Source organism: Salvelinus alpinus, chromosome 10 (assembly GCF_045679555.1).
Source record: "Salvelinus alpinus chromosome 10, SLU_Salpinus.1, whole genome shotgun sequence".
In the NCBI taxonomy this organism is placed as follows: domain Eukaryota; kingdom Metazoa; phylum Chordata; class Actinopteri; order Salmoniformes; family Salmonidae; genus Salvelinus; species Salvelinus alpinus.
Window position 1 is genome coordinate 73470307 of NC_092095.1, and position 20566 is coordinate 73490872.

Here is a 20566-nt window from a genome sequence, read left to right on the forward strand (position 1 = left end):
GTTATAGGCTACATGTGAACCACCAAGTCAGAACAGGAGACAAAATGAAGAGGTGAAAACAGACCAAATTATTAGGGTGAGGCACATGGGCTACTAACATTTTACTACACAACATACACTTAGTATTACTTTCTTAGCTACAGTATACATATCTCCATGGCATATTACATCATTTATGCAGCAGCAGACAAGACATTTTTGGACTCACCTTGTTATGCTGTGCTCACTTGAACAGGAAGGTGGCACGGCAGGCCATCGTGGGCATATTTTGTCATCAAACTTTGTCACCAAAGTCTGGCATTCTCTGGATTTATAGTGCTTTCAAAACTGGGAACTCGAAGGGAAAAAAATGGAATCATGATGACGTCAGTGATCTTCAGGTCGTAGCTGTAGAAAGAGGCCCGAGTTCCCAATTTACAATTCCGAGTTGGATGAAATATTAAAACGTATTTTCCCAGTCGTGGATTGTTTTCCCCCCGAGTTCCCAGTTGTCTTGAACTCAACTCAAGTCAGATTTTGCAGTAGTTGTTTTGAGGGCGGCACAAATCAAGCTTCATTGCCAGCACGGCCAATGTTAAATGTTTACAATTTTAAACTAGGAAAAGAGACCCTTAATCTTAGACTTGGGACCACACAGCCACTCCAATGAATAGCAGGCTAATGATTGCTTTGCAATGCTTGCAGTTAGCCACTGATTCCTTCCAAACCACTTATTGTTGAATTCGCCATTTCCAACTTGTTGTGTAATGTTTGTCCAATGGCCGATGAGCACCGATACGTTTTATCTATAATTCCTCATTATTTCTCTTCATATGACAAAGATTAAAAAGGATTTGCCAGTAGATTGTCAACTTGATTCATGATGATGACTGCTAAATCAGATTTTGAAAGTAAGATGTTGACATGATCAGTCCAATCAAAGCGACTGTAGATATCACATGATTTGACGTTATTTTATCTGTGGACAATGACCTTAAGCCTTCTTGGATGGGCACTTCTAAAGTAAATCTATGGCAGCACCCAAGGGCCTTGAATTTTCAAGTTCTACCCTTAGACTTGGCAGTGACATATTGTCCCCATGAATGACAGAACACTGAGCAAATCACGGCACAATTCTGTCGAGTATTTTCTGCTGGCTTGCCAAAATTCCACAGAAAGCACTGAGCTAGGCTGAAACACCTGCATTTTGGAGCTGCCTTACTCAAGAAAACAGAAAAGAGACAATGTTTGTATAGGCTTTATTAACAACTCAATTACATGTTTTTTTACATTGTTTGCAAACAGATCATTTTTTTCTCACTTTTTTATTGCTAAAACTGTGGGGCTCAAAACAGGTGGCCCACCTGCCCTGAATGATGGGTCGCCACTGAACTTATCTAGAACACTGCAGTCCATCTGGGTGTTTAACCTTCCCAAGTTCCCCCATGTTACCCTGCTCCTCCGTACATTCCACTGGCTTCCAGTCGAAGCTCACATCCACTACAAGACAATGGTGTTTACTTACGGTGCAGCAAGAAGAACTGCCCCATCTCTACCTTCAGGCTATGCTCAAACCCTGTTTCCCAACCCGAGCACTCAGTTCTGCCACCTCTGGTCTCATGGCCATCCCACTGCTACAGGAGGTCAAGCTCCCTCTCAGCCCAGTCAAAGCACTTCTCTGTCCTGGCACCCCAATGGTGGCACCAGCTTCCCTCTGATGCTAGGACAGCAGAGTCCCTGCCCATCTGCCCGAAAAGGTCTGAAACCCTAGGTCTTTAAAGAGTACCCCCCCCCCCCCCCCAAATACAAATAATAATGTGACACTGACTAATTGAGGAGAAATGTATTTACTGTGAAATGTGGTTGTCTCACCTGGCTATCTTAAGATGAATGTACTTAATGTGCTGGTGACATCACAGGGTCAGAGAGAACTCCTGACTGTAGTCATACAAAAACACTCCAGGCACTCAGCCCATAAGAACCATTCATACTGTCAGATCTAATATGAAGAACTGAATACAACCATAAGAACCATTCATACTGTCAGATCTAATATGAAGAACTGAATACAACCATAAGAACCATTCATACTGTCAGATCTAATATGAAGAACTGAACACAACCATAAGAACCATTCATACTGTCAGATTTAATATGAAGAACTGAATACGAAAGAGAAGAAGAGGTTGACCAGTACATAGTCATGTAACTTTATTTTTCATTGGCAGATCAATCAAGTTTGCTTCAATGCAGTTATCCAAACACATTCATGATCAGTAACTATCAGTAAAAATGATTTATCACTCCAGTGTTAATCTGCTAAATTGTAATTATTCGATTTATTGCCTACCTCATGCCTTTTGCACACATTGTATATAGATTCTCTTTTTTTTCTACTATGTTATTGACTTGTTTATTGTTTACTCCATGTGTAACTCTGTGTTGTCTGTTCACACTGCTATGCTTTATCTTGGCCAGGTCGCAGTTGCAAATGAGAACCTGTTCTCAACTAGCCTACCTGGTTAAATAAAGGTGAAAAAAAAAAAAAAAATAACTCATGTAGCTTTAAAGACAATTAATAAACACATGTATTCATTTCATAAACTGTGTATCATTAAATAAAGTTGTAAAATAATCCCCCCCAAACTAATGGTGAAAAGTGATCATCACACCATCTCTATCTGATACATGTTAGGGGTGGAAGGTAGCCTAGTGGTTAGAGCGTTGGGCCAGTAACCAAAAGGTTTCTAGATCAAAAAACATCCATGCCACTTCATTTAGTATGTTAGGTTACATTACATTGGACTACCAATATAAACTGAACTAAAATATAAACTAAACATGTAAAGTGTTGGTTTCATGAGCTGAAATAAAATCCAGCAATGTTCCATATGCACAAAAAGCTAATGTCTCTCAAATGTTGTGCACAACTTTGTTTATATCCCTGTTAGTGAGCATTTCAGGCTTTGTCAAGATAATCCATCCACCTGACAGGTGTGGCATATCAAGATGCTGATAAAACAGCATTATCATTACACAGGTGCACCTTGTGCTGGGGGACAATAAAAGGCCACACAACACAATGTCACATTTGTCTCAAGTTTAGGGAATGTGCAATTGTCATGATGAATGCAGGAATGTCCACCAGAGCTGTTGCCAGAGAACTCAATATTTATATCTCTACCATAAGACACCTCTAAAGTCCTTTTAGAGAATTTGGCAGTACATCCAACCGGCCTCACAACTGCAGATCACATGTATCCACGGCAGCCCAGGACCTCTTCACCTGCAGGATTGTCTGGGAGGGGGGTGAGTAGTATTTATGTCTGTAATAAAGACCTTTTGTGGGGAAAAACTCATGCTGAATGGCTGGGCCTGGCTCCCAAGTGGGCCTATGCCCTCCAAAGTCCCACCCATGGCTGAGCCCCTGCCCAGTCATGTGAAATCCATAGAGTAGGGCCTCATTTATTTCAATTGACTGATATCCTTATACGAACTGTAAACCTTTGAAATTGTTGCATTTAGATTGTTGTTCAGTATAATACAGTATAATAAACAGACTTGTAGGACATATCAGATGTTAAGAATTACAATTCATATGTTATGTTACGCATTGCTATTCATACAATATGTTACAAACTTGTAATATGTATGATATGTTACGAATTCCAATTTGTTGTTGCTAACGTTAGCTAGGTTAGGGGTGAGGGGTTTAAGGTAGAGTTAAATGGGTTTAGGGGAAAGGTTAGCTAACATGCTAAGTAGTTGCATGCTAAGCTAACATGCTAACATAGCTAAAAATTAGTAAGAAGTTGCAAAGTTGCTAGTTAGCTAAATTGCTAAAGTCGTCATTGATGAGATTCAAACACGCAGCCTTTGGCTAGACGTCTATAGTCTTTGGTGTGTTAAGTTGCTATGGTGAGTGAAACTCACCCAAAAGTCAGAGCAGACATAAGCAGGCTTCTCTCATGCCTGTGTTCTCTGATTAACTTTTTTCTCTCCCCTGTGTGTGTTCTCTTATGACCTTTTAGCTGAGTTGATGTTTTGAAGCATTTTACACAGTCAGAGCAGAAGTAAGGCTTCTCTCCTGTGTGTATACGTTCATGTATTTTTAAGTGGGAAAGTTGAGAGAAACTAATTCCACAGTCAGAGCAGAAGTAAGGCTTCTCTCCTGTGTGTGTTCTCTGGTGAAGTTTTAGCTCAGTTGCTGTTTTAAAACATTTTCCACAGTCAGAGCAGGAGTAAGGCTTCTCTCCTGTGTGTATACGTTGGTGTGTATTTAAGGTTCCGAGATGATAGAAACTCGCCCCACAGTCAGAGCAAACGTAAGGCTTCTCTCCTGTATGTATACGTTCATGTGATTTTAAGTAGGAAAGTCGAGAGAAACTAGTTCCACAGTCAGGGCAGAAGAAAGGCTTCTCTCCTGTGTGTGTTCTCTGATGAACTTTTAGCTCATTTGATGTTTTAAAACATTTTCTACATTCAGAGCAGAAGTAAGGCTTCTCTCCTGTGTGTATACGTTCATGTGATTTTAAGTTGGAAAGTTTAGAGAACCTAGTTCCACAGTCAGGGCAGGAATAAGGCTTCTCTCCTGTGTGTGTTCTCTGATGAACTTTTAGATCAGTTGACGTTGTGAAGCATTTTCCACAGTCAGAGCAGAAGTAAGGCTTCTCTCCTGTATGTATACGTTCATGTGATTTTAAGTTGGAACGTGTAGAGAACCTAGTTCCACAGTCAGGGCAGGAATAAGGCTTCTCTCCTGTGTGTGTTCTCTGATGAACTTTTAGCTCATTTGATGTTTTAAAACATTTTCCACATTCAGAGCAGAAGTAAGGCTTCTCTCCTGTGTGTATACGTTCATGTGATTTTAAGTTGGAAAGTTTAGAGAACCTAGTTCCACAGTCAGGGCAAGAATAAGGCTTCTCTCCTGTGTGTGTTCTCTGATGAACTTTTAGATCAGTTGACGATGTGAAGCATTTTCCACAGTCAGAGCAGGAGTAAGGCTTCTCTCCTGTGTGTGTTCTCTGATGAACTTTTAGCTGAGTTGATGTTTTGAAGCATTTTACACAGTCAGAGCAGAAGTAAGGCTTCTCTCCTGTGTGTATACGTTCATGTGATTTTAAGTTGGAAAGTTTAGAGAACCTAGTTCCACAGTCAGGGCAAGAATAAGGCTTCTCTCCTGTGTGTGTTCTCTGATGAACTTTTAGCTGAGTTGATGTTTTGAAATATTTTACACAGTCAGAGCAGAAGTAAGGCTTCTCTCCTGTGTGTATACGTTCATGTGATTTTAAGTTGGAAAGTTTAGAGAACCGAGTTCCACAGTCAGGGCAGGAATAAGGCTTCTCTCCTGTGTGTGTTCTCTGATGAACTTCTAGATCAGTTGACGTTGTGAAGCATTTTCCACAGTCAGAGCAGGAGTAAGGCTTCTCTCCTGTGTGTGTTCTCTGATGAACTTTTAGCTGAGTTGATGTTTTGAAGCATTTTACACAGTCAGAGCAGAAGTAAGGCTTCACTCCTGTGTGTATACGTTCATGTGATTTTAAGTTGGAAAGTTTAGAGAAACTAGTTCCACAGTCAGGGCAGGAGTAAGGCTTCTCTCCTGTGTGTATTTTTAGGTGTATTTTTAGCTTTGATAGAAATGGGAAAATCTCTTCACAATGTGGGCAGTGATGAGACCTCTTCGCTCTCTGATCTTCCTGCTGTTGCACTCTGGATGTAGAGAATGTCTCAACATGGTATCCTGTGTAAACATCAGAAGAACCAGTCAGTTGGTGTGATATACATGTGAATCAAATGTATTTTATGAAGCCCTTTTTACATCAGTAGTTTTCACAAAGTGCTGAACAGAAACCCAGCCTAAAATCCCCAAAGAGCAAGCAATGCAGATGTAGAAGCACAGTGGCCACAAAAAACTCGCTAGAAAGCAGGAACCTAGGAAGAAACCTAGAGAGGAACCAGGCTCAGAGCGGTGACCATTCCTCTTCTGGCCATCCCGGGTGACAGGTAGCCTAGTGGCTAGAGCAACCGAAAGGTTGCAAGATAGAATACCCGAGCTGACAATGTAAAAATCTGTCGTTCTGCCCCTGAACAAGGCAGTTAACCCACTGTTCCTAGGCCGTCATTGAAAATAAGAATTTGTTCTTAAACTGACTTGCCTAGTTAACCTTTTTGGGCGCATGTCCAAACGCTAGTGGGACACCTACGACAACATCCGGTGAAATTGCAGAGCGCGAAATTCAAAATACAAAAATCGTAATATTAAACATTCATGAAAATACAAGTGTCTTACATCATTTAAAAGCTTCTTGTTAATCCAACTGCGTCGTCAGATTTCAAAAAGGCTTTACGGAGAAAGCATACCATGCGATTATCTGAGGACAGCGCCCCACGTCAAAATACTTTTTAAACCAGCACAGGCATCACAAAATCACAGACAGCAATTAAATAAATCACTTACCTTTGAAGATCTTCCTCTGTTTGCAATCCCAAGGGTCCAAGCTACACAATGAATGGTACTTTGTTCGATAAAGTCCTTCATTATATCCCAAAAATGTCAGTTTAGATGGCGCGTTTGATTCAGTAATTCACTCATTCAACATGCACACAAGTTACCGGTAAAGTTCATCCAAACAAGTCAAACGATGTTTCTAATTAATCCTCAGGTATTCTAATATCTAAATAAACAATAATATTTAAGACGGAGAATAGTGTGTTCAATAGCGAAAATAAATAACGAAGAGCGCACTCTCGTTGATGCAAGCAACATGACTACTTTTCTAATGGGGGACACCTTGGGAAAACTACAAATACCTGAAACCCATTCTAAAGACTGGTGATATCTCGTGGAAGCCATAGGAACTGCAATCTGGGTCCTATCTATTTGTATATCCCATAGGCAAGCACTGAAAAAACCTGTGACCTGAAAATAAACATTCCGGATGGATTTTCCTCAGGTTTTCACCTGCCATATCAGTTCTGTTATACTCAGACATTATTTTAACAGTTTTAGAAACTTCAGAGTGTTTTCTATCCAATGTTATCAAGTATATGCATCTCCTAGCTTTTGGGCAGTTTACAGGCAGTTTACTTTGGGCACGTCAGTCAACCCGAAATTCCTGACAATAACCAGTATGCTAAGAAAGCTAGAAAAAAGGTTAAAAAATAAATAAATACACTACCATTAGTGGTGAAATAAATGAATAAATTCTAAAGATTGGGGTCACTTACAAATGTCCTTGTTTTTGAAAGAAAAGCAAATTTTTTGTCCATTCAAATAATGTCAAATTGATCAGAAATACAGTGTAGACATTGTTAATGTTGTAAATGACTATTGTAGCTGGAAATGGCTAAAGATCTCGTACAACGCTGTGTACTACTCCCTTCACAGAACAGCGCAAACTGGCTCTAACCAGAATAGTGTCTAGAAGGCCAGCATCCCGGAGTCACCTCTTCACAGTTGACGTTGAGACTGTTGTTTTGCGTGTACTATTTAATGAAGCTGCCAGTTGAGGACTTGTGAGACGTCTGTTTCTCAAACTAGACACTCTAATGTACTTGTCCTCTTGCCCAGTTGTGCACCGGGGCCTCCCACTCCTCTTACTATTCTGGTTAAAGCCAGTTTGCGCTGGTTAAATTAAAAAATATATATATTCTCATCAATCTACAAACAATACCCCATAATGGCATCACAATACCCCATAATGACATCACAATACCCCATAATGACTGAAATATGACATTTACGTAAGTATTCAGACCCTTTACACAATAGTTAGTTGAAGCACCTTTGAGTCTTTTTGGGTATGAAGCTACAAGCTTGAAACACTTGTATTTGGGGAGTTTCTCCCATTCTTCTCTGCAGATCCTCTCAAGCTCTGCCAGATTGGATGGGGAGCGTCTCTGCAAAGCTATTTCCAGGTCTCTCCAGAGATGTTTGATCGGGTTCAAGTCCGGGCTCTGGCTGCGCCACTCAATGACATTCAGAGACTTGTACCGAAGCCACTCCTACGTTGTATTGGCTGTGTGCTTAGGGTCATTGTCCTGTTGGAAGGTGAACCTTAAGTAGGTTTTCATCAAGGATCTCTCTATACTTTGCTACGTTCATCTGTCCCTTGATCCTGACTAGTCACCCAGTCCCTGCCGCTGAAAAACATCCCCACAGCAAGCTGCTGCCACCACCATCCTTCACCGTAGGGATGGTGCCAGGTTTGCTCCAGACATGCCACTTGGCATTCAGGCCAAAGAGTTCAATCTTGGTTTCATCAGACCAGAGAATCTTGTTTCTCATGGTCAGAGTCCTTTAGGTGCCTTTTGACAAATTCCAAGCGGACTGTCATGTGCCTTTTACTAGGCAGTGGCTTCCGTCTGGGCACTCTACCATAAAGTCATGATTAGTGGAGACCTGCAGAGATGGTTTTCCTTCTGGAAGATTCTCTCATCTCCAAAGAGGAACTCTGGAGCTCTGTCAGAGTGACCATCGGGTTCTTGGTTACCTCCCTGACCAAGGCCCTTCTCCCCCGATTGCTCAGTTTGGCCGGGTGGCCAGCTCTAGGAAGAGTCTTGGTGGTTCAAAACTTCTTCCATTGTAGAATGATGGAGGCCTCTGTGTTCTTGGGGACCTTTAATGCTGCAGAAATGTTTTGGTACCGGTCCCCAGATCTGTGCACAATCCTGTCACGGAGCTCTACGGACAAATCCTTCAACCTCATGACTTGGTTTTTACTCTGACATGCACTGTCAACTGTGGGACCTTACATAGACAGGTGTGTGCCTGTCCAAATCATATCCAATCAATTGAATTTACCACAGGTGGACTCCAAGTTGTAGAACCATCTCAAGGATCATCTCATAGCAAAGGGTCGGAAAATGTATGTAAATAAGCAATTCTTATCAATCTTTTTTTTTACATTTGCAAGAATTTCTAAAAACCTGTTTTGGCTTGTCATTATGGGGTATTGTGTGTAGATTGACGAGGAAAAACATGTCATCAATTTTAGAATAAGGCTGTAACGTACCAAAATGGGAAGAAATGGGAAGGGGTCTGACAGTTCCCACGGAAAGTATTCAGAACCCTTGACTTTTCCCACATTGTTTTTTTACAGCCTTATTCGAAAATTAAATTAAAAAATATCCTCAGCAATCTACACACAATACCCCATAATGACAAAGCGAAAACAAGTTTAGAAATTTTTGCAAATTTATTTATAAAAAAAAAATTAAAAAAACAGGAGACTCAAAATTGAGTTCAGATGCATCCTGTTTCCATTGATCATCCTTTAGATGTTTCTACAACTTGATATATAAAAAATATTAAATATCCACTACTGTTCAAACGTTTGGGGTCACTTAGAAATGTCCTTGTTTTGAAAGAAAAGCACATTGTTTGTCCATTAAAATAACATCAAATTGATCAGAAATAGTGTGGACATTGTTATTGTTGTAAATGACTATTGTAGCTGGAAACGGCATATTTTATGGAATATCTAAATAGGCGTACAGAGGCCCATTATCAGCAACCATCACTCCTGTGATCCAATGGCATGTTGTGTTAGCTAATCCAAGTTTATAATTTTAAAAGGCTAATTGATCATTAGAAAACCCTTTTGAATTCATGTTAGTACAGCTGAAAACTGTGGTGCTCATTAAAGAAGCAATAAAACTGGCCTTTGCAACTGCCAAGAAGGCCAGCATCCCGGAGTCGCCTCTTCACTGTTGACGTTGAGACTGGTGTTAAGTGACCCCAAACTTTTGAATTGAGCTCAGGTGCATCCTGTTTCCATTGATCATCCTTGAGATGTTTCTACAACTTGATATATAAAATATTAAATATATATGTATCAGATATAAATCATCAGGATGTGGTAGTCTACTGGTTATGTTCATCACTTCTCCAATCGTTGTTGAGATCTGATATTCTGTGCAGCGCAAAACGAGACGTAGGCCTATATCATATTTCTCAAATCCTTTTCAGGCTAAATTCCAGTCGATCACGGAGAGAACAGTAATGTCTAACTACACTGGAAAAAATATATAAACGCAACATGTAAAGTGTTGGTCCCATGTTTCATGAGCTGAAATAAACAAAATCTCAGAAATGTTCCTACACACAAAAAGCTTATTTCTCTCAAATTGTGTGCACAAATATGTTTACATCCCTGTCAGTGAGCATTTCTCCTTTGCCAAGATAATCCATCCACATGACAGGTGTGGCATATCAAGAAGCCGATTAAACGGCATAATCATTACACAGTCGCACCTTGTGCTGGGTACAATAACAGGACACTTTAAAATGTACAGTTTTGTGACACAACACAACGCCACAGATGTCTCAAGTTTTGAGGGAGCGTGCAATTGGCATGCTGACTGCAGGAATGTCGACCAGAGATGTTTCCAGGGAATTGAATGTTAACTTCTGTAGGATAGGGGGCAGCATTCGGAATTTTGGATGAAAAGCGTGCCCAAGTTAAACTGCCTGCTACTCAGGCCCAGAAGCTAAGATATGATATCATTAGTAGATTTGGATAGGAAACACTCTGAAGTTTCTAAAACTGTTTGAATCATGTGTGTGAGTATAACAGAACTTATTTGTCAGACAAAACTCCAAAGACAAACCATTCAGAATTTTCATTTTTGAGGTCACTCTCTTTTCAATGAGTTTTCATTGGGAATCCAGATTTCTAAGCGACTTTCTTGCAGTTCCTATCGCTTCCACTGGATGTCATCAGTCTTTCGAAATTGGTTGAGGTTTTTCCTTTGAGAAATTAAGAAGTAGCACTGTTCAGAATGAGGCTAGAGGGTAGTGTAATCTTTGTTAGAGGAGCTTAACCTGAAAGCTCGCTACACATTGTTTTCCTCCGGTATTGAACACAGTATATCCCGTCTTAAATTTGATCGATTATTTACGTTAAAAAATACCTAAAGTTGTATTAGGAAAGTAGTTTGAAATGTTTGGACAAAGCTTACAGGTAACTTTTGTAGTCATGTTGCGCGAGTTGGAACCGGTGTTTTTCTGGATCAAACGCGACAAATAAATGGACATCTTGGATATATATCGACGGAATTAATCGAACAAAAGGACCATTTGTGATGTTTATGGAACATATTGGAGTGCCAACAGAAGACGCTCGTCAAAGGTAAGGCATGAATTATATCTTTATTTCTGCGTTTTGTGTCGCGCCTGAAGGGCTGAAATATGATGGTCTGCATTTGTTTGCTGGGGTGCTATCCTCATATAATAGCATCGTTTGCTTTCGCCGTAAAGCCTTTTTGAAATCTGACACATTGGCTGGATTCACAACAAGTGTAGCTTTAATTTGGTATATTGCATGTGTGATTTCATGAAAGTTAAATTTTTATAGTAATTTATATGAATTTGGCGCTCTGCATTTTCACTAGATATTGGCCAGTTGGGACACTAGCGTCCCACATATCCTAGAGAGGTTAATTCCTCTACCATAAGCTGCCTCCAACGTCGTATTAGAGTATTTGGCAGTACGTCCAACCGGCCTCACAATTGTAGACCACGTGTAATAACGTCAGCCCAGAACCTGAGGTGGGTCTGGCTGCCAAGTGGGTGGGCCTATGCCTTTCAAGGCCCACCCATGGCTGCACACCTGCCCAGTCATGTGAAACCTACAGGTTAGGGCCTAATTCATTTCAATTGACTGATGTCCTTATTATATATATATATATATTATAAATTACATTTAACCTTTATTTAACGAGGCAAGTCAGTTAAGAACAAATCTTACTAACAATGACGGCCTACCGGGTAACAGTGGGTTAACTGCATTGTTCAGGGGCAGAAAGACAGATTTTTACCTTGTCAGCTCAGGGATTCGATCTAGCAACCTTTCGGTTACTGGCCTAACGCTCTATCAACTAGGCTACCTGCCGCCCCTTATATGAACTGTAACTCAGAAAAATCGTTGAAATTGTTACATGTTGTGTTTATATTTATGTACAATAAACATTCAAGAAACTGGTGATGAGCTACAAAAGGAAGTAAATAGCCCTATTAGACTGAAAGATGATGGAATTTCATCAAACTTATGAGCTCCCGAGTGGCGCAGCGGTCTAAGGTACTGCATCTCAGTGCTGGAGGCGTCACTACAGACACCCTGGTTAGATTCCAGGCTGTATCACAACCGGCCATGATTGGGAGTCCCATAGGGCGGCGCACAGTTGGCCAAGTGTTGTCTGGGTTTGGCCAGTGGAGGCCGTCATTGTAAATAATAATTTGTTCTTAACTGACTTGCCTAGTTAAATAAAGGTTAATAATAATAATTGTGAGGCTCTCCATGAGCATTAGCTGCTACTTCACTCAATCCTGTTTTAAAAAGTCTCCCTGTGTGACATTCCTTGAGACCAACCAGAAATGTTTCCATGGCCAAATATTCCCAGATTTTCATAAAAACAGCCAAACATGTTTTCTCATTTCTGCATCACCAAATGTTGCGTGAGACAAAAGAGTAGGCTAGGTGAGCATCAATCACTAGTTCGGTGCAGCAGACTGCAGGGGTGTAGTGCTGCAAGAGCGATGAGCCGCCACAATGGTGTTTGTTTAGTAAAGGTAGATCTCTAGACGATAAAGATGTCTTGGACGATCACCTAATGATTAATTAGTAGTCCACAAAACCAAATATTATAGCATAACATTACTGTTACAACAAAAACAACACCTAATTTCTTACGAGATTTTAGAATGGTTTGCTGAATCGTCTCAAACTCAACAGCGCGCCATTAGGCAGAATGTGCTTTGATTAAAACAAAATACAGGAAGTCTATATAATTTAACACCATCTGCTCTAATTTGCTAACCAAACAGTAATTCGAGAAGATTTAAATGCATATTCCCATGAAATTGATTGAGATCGAACGATTGGCATGCAGAAACAGCTTGATCATTTCACTGGTAAAACGCAAAGAATTATAATTCAATATTGACAGTGATGATGTCATGGCCTATTTTGAAATGAGGTATGCCTAACTTGGTGATTGAGGGTATTAACCATTTTCAACGTTCTTGAGACAATGTGTGGGCAAAGGCAGGCTTTACAAGTTTTAAAATGTTTTGCTTCGCTGTGAAGTCTTGAGTTGTTCAGGGATGTGTGATGTCAGAATTACAGAATTCAACCTAGCAATAGACTGGTCATAACTTATGGAGGTGTAATTTATGAAGATAACTTATAGAGAAAACCTGCTCTTACCATGACTAACAGTTGTCCTAATCTTCTCCTCCTCTTCTTCATCTTTAATGTTGACATTCAGCTCCAGTGTTTGACTGCAGTCCTCCAGCTTCACTGATGCCATCTCTGGATCCTGCAGTGCAAACTGGGCTCCACTGTCACAATCAGGACCCAGTGACTGTAGGATTGGACTCAGTGTGGAAGGAGAGTGTCAGGCTGGGTTTGTCCTCACTGTTGATGTTACCGGCCTCAGACTTAATCTGAGTCGGCCTGTAGTAATGAAGACAAACGGACACAAAAGTTATTTTCTTGACAGTTCTGGCACTTTATTCTGTAAAAATATTTTCTCTTTTTTCTTGTTCAATTATCTCATTTCAGTAGATCAGGTAGCTAATCCTTGACAAAACATTCATTCCACATTAGACACAAAGTACACATTTTAAATTGCACAACATTAGAGCACTAAATCTATGGTAGATTTCCTAAATTCACATAAATGCATAAATGACTCAAAAACCATTTAGTACAAGGTTGCAGTATGTTTCAGGCAGCACTATGTACTATTTTCCTTTATAACCTTGTCTCTTACTACAGGACCAACCATGGAAGCTCCATCAGTCTGACAGTAGGTCCTCTTACTACGGGACCAGCCATGGAAGCTCCATCAGTCTGACAGTAGGTCCTCTTACTACGGGACCAGCCATGGAAGCTCCATCAGTCTGACAGTAGGTCCTCTTACTACGGGACCAGCCATGGAAGCTCCATCAGTCTGACAGTAGGTCCTCTTACTACGGGACCAGCCATGGAAGCTCCATCAGTCTGACAGTAGGTCCTCTTACTACGGGACCAGCCATGGAAGCTCCATCAGTCTGACAGTAGGTCCTCTTACTACGGGACCAACCATGGAAGCTCCATCAGTCTGACAGTAGGTCCTCTTACTACGGGACCAGCCATGGAAGCTCCATCAGTCTGACAGTAGGTCCTCTTACTACGGGACCAGCCATGGAAGCTCTATCAGTCTGACAGTAGGTCCTCTTACTACGGGACCAACCATGGAAGCTCCATCAGTCTGACAGTAGGTCCTCTTACTACAGGACCAGCCATGGAAGCTCCATCAGTCTGACAGTAGGTCCTCTTACTACGGGACCAGCCATGGAAGCTCCATCAGTCTGACAGTAGGTCCTCTTACTACAGGACCAGCCATGGAAGCTCCATCAGTCTGACAGTAGGTCCTCTTACTACGGGACCAGCCATGGAAGCTCCATCAGTCTGACAGTAGGTCCTCTTACTACGGGACCAGCCATGGAAGCTCCATCAGTCTGACAGTAGGTCCTCTTACTACGGGACCAGCCATGGAAGCTCCATCAGTCTGCCAGTAGGTCCTCTTACTACAGGACCAGCCATGGAAGCTCCATCAGTCTGACAGTAGGTCCTCTTACTACAGGACCAGCCATGGAAGCTCCATCAGTCTGACAGTTGGTCCTCTTGCTACAGGACCAGCCATGAACCGTCACATTGCTCCAACATTCACCGTAATCATGTTCCCCACCACAATTGGCACATCTTTTCACTCAACAGCTACATGTCCCATTCTTTGGCATTTAAAAACACTGTGATGATTCTCCGTTGCTGCTCCAGTTTCAACTGTTTCAACTAGCACGAGTGGTAGAGATACTCTGAATGATCGGCTATGAAAAGCCAACTGACATTTACTCCTGAGGTGCTGACCTGTTGCACCCTCGCCAACCACTGTGATTATTATTATTTGACACTGTTTGTCATCTATGAACATTCGAACATCTTGGCCATTTTCTGTTATAATCTCCAGCCAGAAGAGGTCTGGCCACCCCCCAGAGCCTGGTTCCTCTCAAGGTTTCTTCCTAGGTTCTGGCCTTTCTTGGGAGTTTTCCCTAGCCACTGTGCTACTACACCTGCATTGCTTGCTGTTTGGGGTTTTAGGCTGGTTTTCTGTACAGCACTTTGTGACATCAGCTGATGTAAGAAGGGCTTTATAAATACATTTGATTGGTTGATTGATGAGGCTGGGTCAAATTCTCTGACATTGAAGCTACAGAATCCTATTTTATACTTTTCCAGACAAAACCTTCTCAAACCTCAACAGCACTGATAAGCTTTCACTTCTTTAACCATCTCTTTCCTACTGATCAACCTTTAGGCTTCAACCACTGTCTCCTTCACATGTTCTTTAACAATATCATCCATGGACATAGATATTGGGACCTCAGAGATTACTCCCTTCAATTTAGCATAAGCTCCAGGGTCATGCCTTCTGAGCTTCATCCTATTATGGTTTTCCAATTTAAGAATCTTCCCTTGCTGAACCTGACTAGCACAAGATATTAACAATCTACAATTTTTTATTTAACCTTTATTTAACCAGGTAGGCTAGTTCAGAACAAGTTCTCATTTACACGGATGCAGCCCAGTTTAACTTCACCTCTCTTTTTATGGCCTTGGTTCATCAGATAGGGTGTAAATGAGGCCCTGTGGTCTCCTCAAACACCATCCCAACTTTCCACTGTGACACATTATTACTCTAGCTCCCTACCTTGGGCCTCTCTAGAGTTTCTATACTACACGCACCACTGCTTCCAGTATTATTATCTCTGTTCTTCCTATGTCTTTCCACTACAGACCATTCACATACTAGGCCCTCATCCTCCCGCTCCATATCAGAACTGTCCCTCACATTGATCGCATTCGAGCACAGCTGTTGCTTCTCAAACTCTCCATTTCCATTGTTTCAGGGGTGTAAAACTCATCCCATTGACAGCCGAGCCTCACAGGTTTTCGTTTCTTCATTTCAATTAAAACCTAGACAATCAGACGAGGGGAGTTGCTTTCTAATTAGTGACCTTAATTAATTAATCAAGTAAAAGGGTGGAGCGAAAACCCGCAGACACTTGGTCCTCCATGGAATGAGTATGACACGTGCTCCGATTCATCCACATTAATCGACGCCATTCCATGCAGTTGGCCTCACTCTCCAAATGGTGAAGGATAACTTCAGTTAGCTTCCCTCTATTTTGACACTCCACCACACTGCCTCGTGTCGCAATTTCACCACGAGCAAACTCCTAGAAAGACAACCGAAACCGTTGAAGCCGCCATTTGACGAGCCTCGTCCGAACCATCCTGATCTCGCGAGCTTACATTAACGAAACAGTGTATGTAAACTCGCGAGATCAAGATGGTTCGGACGAGGCTATTTACCAGCTCATAAACAACATTTTACACAAAACCAAGAACATGTAAAAACTAACTAAAATAAGTGGAATCTTTATGAAATGACTTTGACGAAATTATGTACATACAACTCAGACAAACCCAAAGTCTAGCTACGTGACTTGTAAAATCGTTGCAAATCACGTTCTTCACTCACTCGGTTTGACCCCAAAATAACACATACAATTTAAAACTTTACCAAACGTGTTAATACCTTCACGGACTTGCTACCTGGCATATTATATATTCTTTCGACATTAGAAAGTTTAAACGTGCTATTGCATACCTACAATGATACAGTTGAAACGGACACAACCACTATCGACATAACACAGTTCTGTCGTTTTCTACCCGGAACTTCCTGTTCCCCTCTACCACATGGCAACAGCGTCATCTTCTTCTCTGGTATACTGACATTTACACAAATATAACGTGTCTACCGCCACCTACTGTACGGTTAGTAAACTGTAGAAAGAAATACATGTCCATTGCGGAAGCAACGACATCAAAACAAAATACAAAAATAAAAACATCCCACTCCTTCAGTCACAGTCCTATTCAAATCACATCCCTACACAGTCTCATGGGCCTCGTAGGGAGGAACATCTTCAGTCACAGTCCTCTTCAAATCACATCCCTACACAGTCTCATGGGCCTCGTAGGGAGGAACATCTTCAGTCACAGTCCTAGTCAAAACACATCCCTACACAGTCTCATGGGCCTCGTAGGGAGGAAAATCTTAAGTCACAGTCCTATTCAAATCACATCCCTACACAGTCTCATGGGCCTCGTGGGGAGGAACATCTTCAGTCAGTATTCCCTGCAATCAGTGGTGTAAAGAACTCAAGTAGTATTTTACTGGGTGGCTTTCCTTAATAGGAAAGGACTCAAGTATCTTTACTTTTACTCAAGTATGACAATTGGGTATTTTTCCACCACTGCCTGCAATGCTTCCAATGTCAATTCCTGAACTCCCAAAAACTTTCAGCCGCAAATACAATTAATCTTTACAATCGGTATCCTTCAACTGGTAAACGACATTATGAATCTTAACAGGTTGCGGGGCATCCACTGCCATAGCTTCCTCAGCACCAATCACTCTTTCAACTATTTCCAGCGCCTCCCAGTAGGAGAACTACTGTACAGTTTATTGATGTGGATGTTCCTTGATAAAATAAAAATGGATACATGCCATTGGTCAGTTCTGGTGTTATGAAACTGATGGAGAATATTTGTTTAAAAAAAAAAATATATATATATATATTTAACTAGGCACATTGCATACATAACAGGTTAAGATAATTAAAGTGGTAGTTAGGTGAATTAGCATGGCAGGTTAGGAGACTGAGGTTAAGGTTAGGAAAAGGGTGAGGGTTAGGGATTTGTTTACCATGCAGGTTTTGATAACTAACGTGGCGGTGGGGAGACTGAGATTAAGGTTAGGAAAAGGGTTAGGCCAAGCTACAATTGTCAACAAGTGTTGTTCCCAACGCAAAAGAAACGGCCACAAACCAATGGGGAGCATCAATTGGTGTAAACTAGATATCATGAAACACCCGATATCAGAGAACGCCCCTAATTGCGGTCTGCAATTACACCCTTCTCGGATCAAGGGGGCAGGCTTCCAGTCTATAAGCATGCTTTCCACTGTGCTCAGAGGGCATTTTCCGTACTGCAGTTCAGCTGAAGCACGGCCCAACTCCCATTGATGGCCCCATAGCGAAGTCAATTAAAAAAAAAAAAAATTTGGTTATCAAGTTTGCAAATAAAAAATCCATTGAATTATTCAAGTAATTGCCTTAGTCAGATTTTTTCCCATCACTCACAGCCAAAGTTATTAACTATTTTAGATTCATGCTGTGAGGTGGGTGAGCTTATGCCACATGCAGATGCTGAAGGGAAAACACACCTCTTGATAAGCGTGTTTATAATGTAGGTCAAGGTGCAGCCTCGTCTCATAGACTAGATGTAACATAGTAAATATAAATCCTGGACTCTCAAAATAGTGTGAAATGTTACGTTTTTATGCTTACATAAAACAGATGGTTACTTAATAAATGGAATTTGGTGGTGCTGTACTGTAACAGCGAGCTGAGAAAGTTGAAAGTATTGACGCCAGGGATATATTGTTGGTGACTGTGTGTTCCTTCATTAGTTTTGTGTTTTTATTCATTTATTTCTGGTACTCTCCTACCTGAGCAGCATGAGGCCTGTGTGGCGTTGCACTGTTAAAATCATCCCAGTGTGGAGATGAAACACCTGTGTGTTACAAAGCCACATGCTCTGTCCTCTCTGATCTACCTAGGTGTTTTAATGTGGGTAATACAGAGATAATACTAATACCGAGAGAACCACTGCTCTATCTAGGTGATTTAATGTGAATAATACTAATACAGAGATAACCATTGAACATGCATTTTCCATTATTTCATTGTTTACCACTTCAGTTCCTTAAATTTGTAGTTTAAAACATATACAGTGCATTATACAAGACCCCTTGACGACATTTTCCACATTTTGTTACGTTACAGCCTTATACGAAAATTGATTAAATGCATTTTTCCCCCCTCATCAATATACACACTATACCCCATAATGACAAAGCCAAAACAGGTTTTTAGAAATATTTTCACATTTATAAAAATGAACAGCTTATTTGCATAAGTATTCAGACCCTTTGCTCAGACTCGAAATTGAGCTCAAGTGCATCCTGTTTCCATTGATCATCCTTGAGATGTTTCTACAACTTGACTGGAGTCCACATGTAGTAAATTCAAATGATTGGACATGATTTGGAAAAGAACACACCTGTCTATATAAGGTCCCACAGTTGACAGTGCATGTCAGAGCAAAAACCAAGCAATGAAATCAAAGAAATTGTCCGTCGAGCTTCGAGACAGGTTTGTTGCAAGGCACAGATCTGAGGAAGAAAACCAAAACATTTCTCAAATCTCTGTTGGCTGGGCTCCCTGCTTGTGCCGTCAAACTCCTGCCCCACGTTGGGCGCAAACCTTTTAAGGGCTCCCGAGTGGCGCAGTGGTCTAAGGCACTGCATCACTACAGTCCCTGGTTCGAATCCAGGCTGAATCACATCCGGACGTGATTGGGAGTCCCATAGGGAAGAGCACAATTGGCCCAGCATCGTACGGGTTTGGCCGTCATTTTAAATAACTATTTGTTGTTAACTGACTTGACTAGATAAATAAAGATTAAATAAAACAATTTTTTAAAAGTGGGATGCATTGCCAGCAAAGCCACTACACAACAAGACACTAAACAATACATTAATTGCACTGAAACGGTGCCCATAAACTGTTTGGGCCTACATAAAGCTGTCTCAACAGCATAGTCTCAACAGTTTACCACTGCTACACCTGGCTATCAGCGGAACCTTGTCTGGCAGCGAAACAGTTCATTCAGCCTCATTCACTGCCGTTAAAAAAACATGGCTGACTTGCTTAAACAAATGTGGTTTCTACTGACAATTGAGATGTACAAACTATGGCATAAGGGGACGAAAAAGCGGATAAGAGGCAATCTGTAATTTCGATTAAGACATTAATGAGCGAGCTAGGACGGACGTAGTCAATATAACTATTTGTTCACCACTTTTGAAATGCACAGCGACAAAATTCAGAACATGGGCTGTTCTTACAGTGTTCTCCCTGTACGCCAAGTCAAAACCGTAGGATAAATAAAGGGGCATATAAGCAGACAATGAAAACCCTTACAATGTTCAATGATTACATTTCTCTAAAACAGGTTATAGGCTACATGTGAACCACCAAGTCAGAACATTAGGCAAAATGAAGAGGTGAAAATAGACCAAATTATTATGGTGAGGCACATGGGCTACTCACATCTTACTAAACATACACTTAGTATTACTTTCTTAGCTACAGTATACACATGTAGCCTATACATATTACACACATATTACATCATTTATGCAGCAGCATACAACACATTTTTGGACTCACCTTGTTATGCTGTGCTCACTTGAACAGGAAGGTGGCACGGCAGTCCATCGTGGGCATATTCTGTCATCAAACTTTGTCATCAAAGTCTGGCATTCTCTGGATTTATGGTGCTTTCAAGACAACTGGGAACTCGAAGGGGGAAAAAAACGGAATCATGATGACGTCAGTGATCTT

General features: G+C 41.1%; 2 protein-coding genes across 6 annotated transcripts in view; one reads left to right on the top strand and one right to left on the bottom strand.

The window, feature by feature from the left end:
• The window catches only part of LOC139533057 (zinc finger protein 135-like), a 545377-nt gene that overhangs the window by 235794 nt on the left and 289017 nt on the right, over positions 1-20566 (top strand). The gene's annotated exons all lie outside the window — the stretch shown is intronic.
• Positions 1-20566, bottom strand: part of LOC139533030 (zinc finger protein 567-like) — a 48587-nt gene that overhangs the window by 7737 nt on the left and 20284 nt on the right. For 2 of the 4 annotated variants that reach the window (XM_071331193.1, XM_071331194.1), the window contains exon 4: positions 2160-5719. In XM_071331193.1, coding sequence (XP_071187294.1) covers positions 3909-5719 — 1811 coding nt within the window. In that variant the 3' untranslated portion in view covers positions 2160-3908. Of the gene's footprint in view, positions 1-2159; positions 5720-13187; positions 13437-16698; positions 16873-20566 lie in introns of those variants that run through there. The other 2 variants (XM_071331195.1, XM_071331196.1) reach the window with 2 other exon arrangements.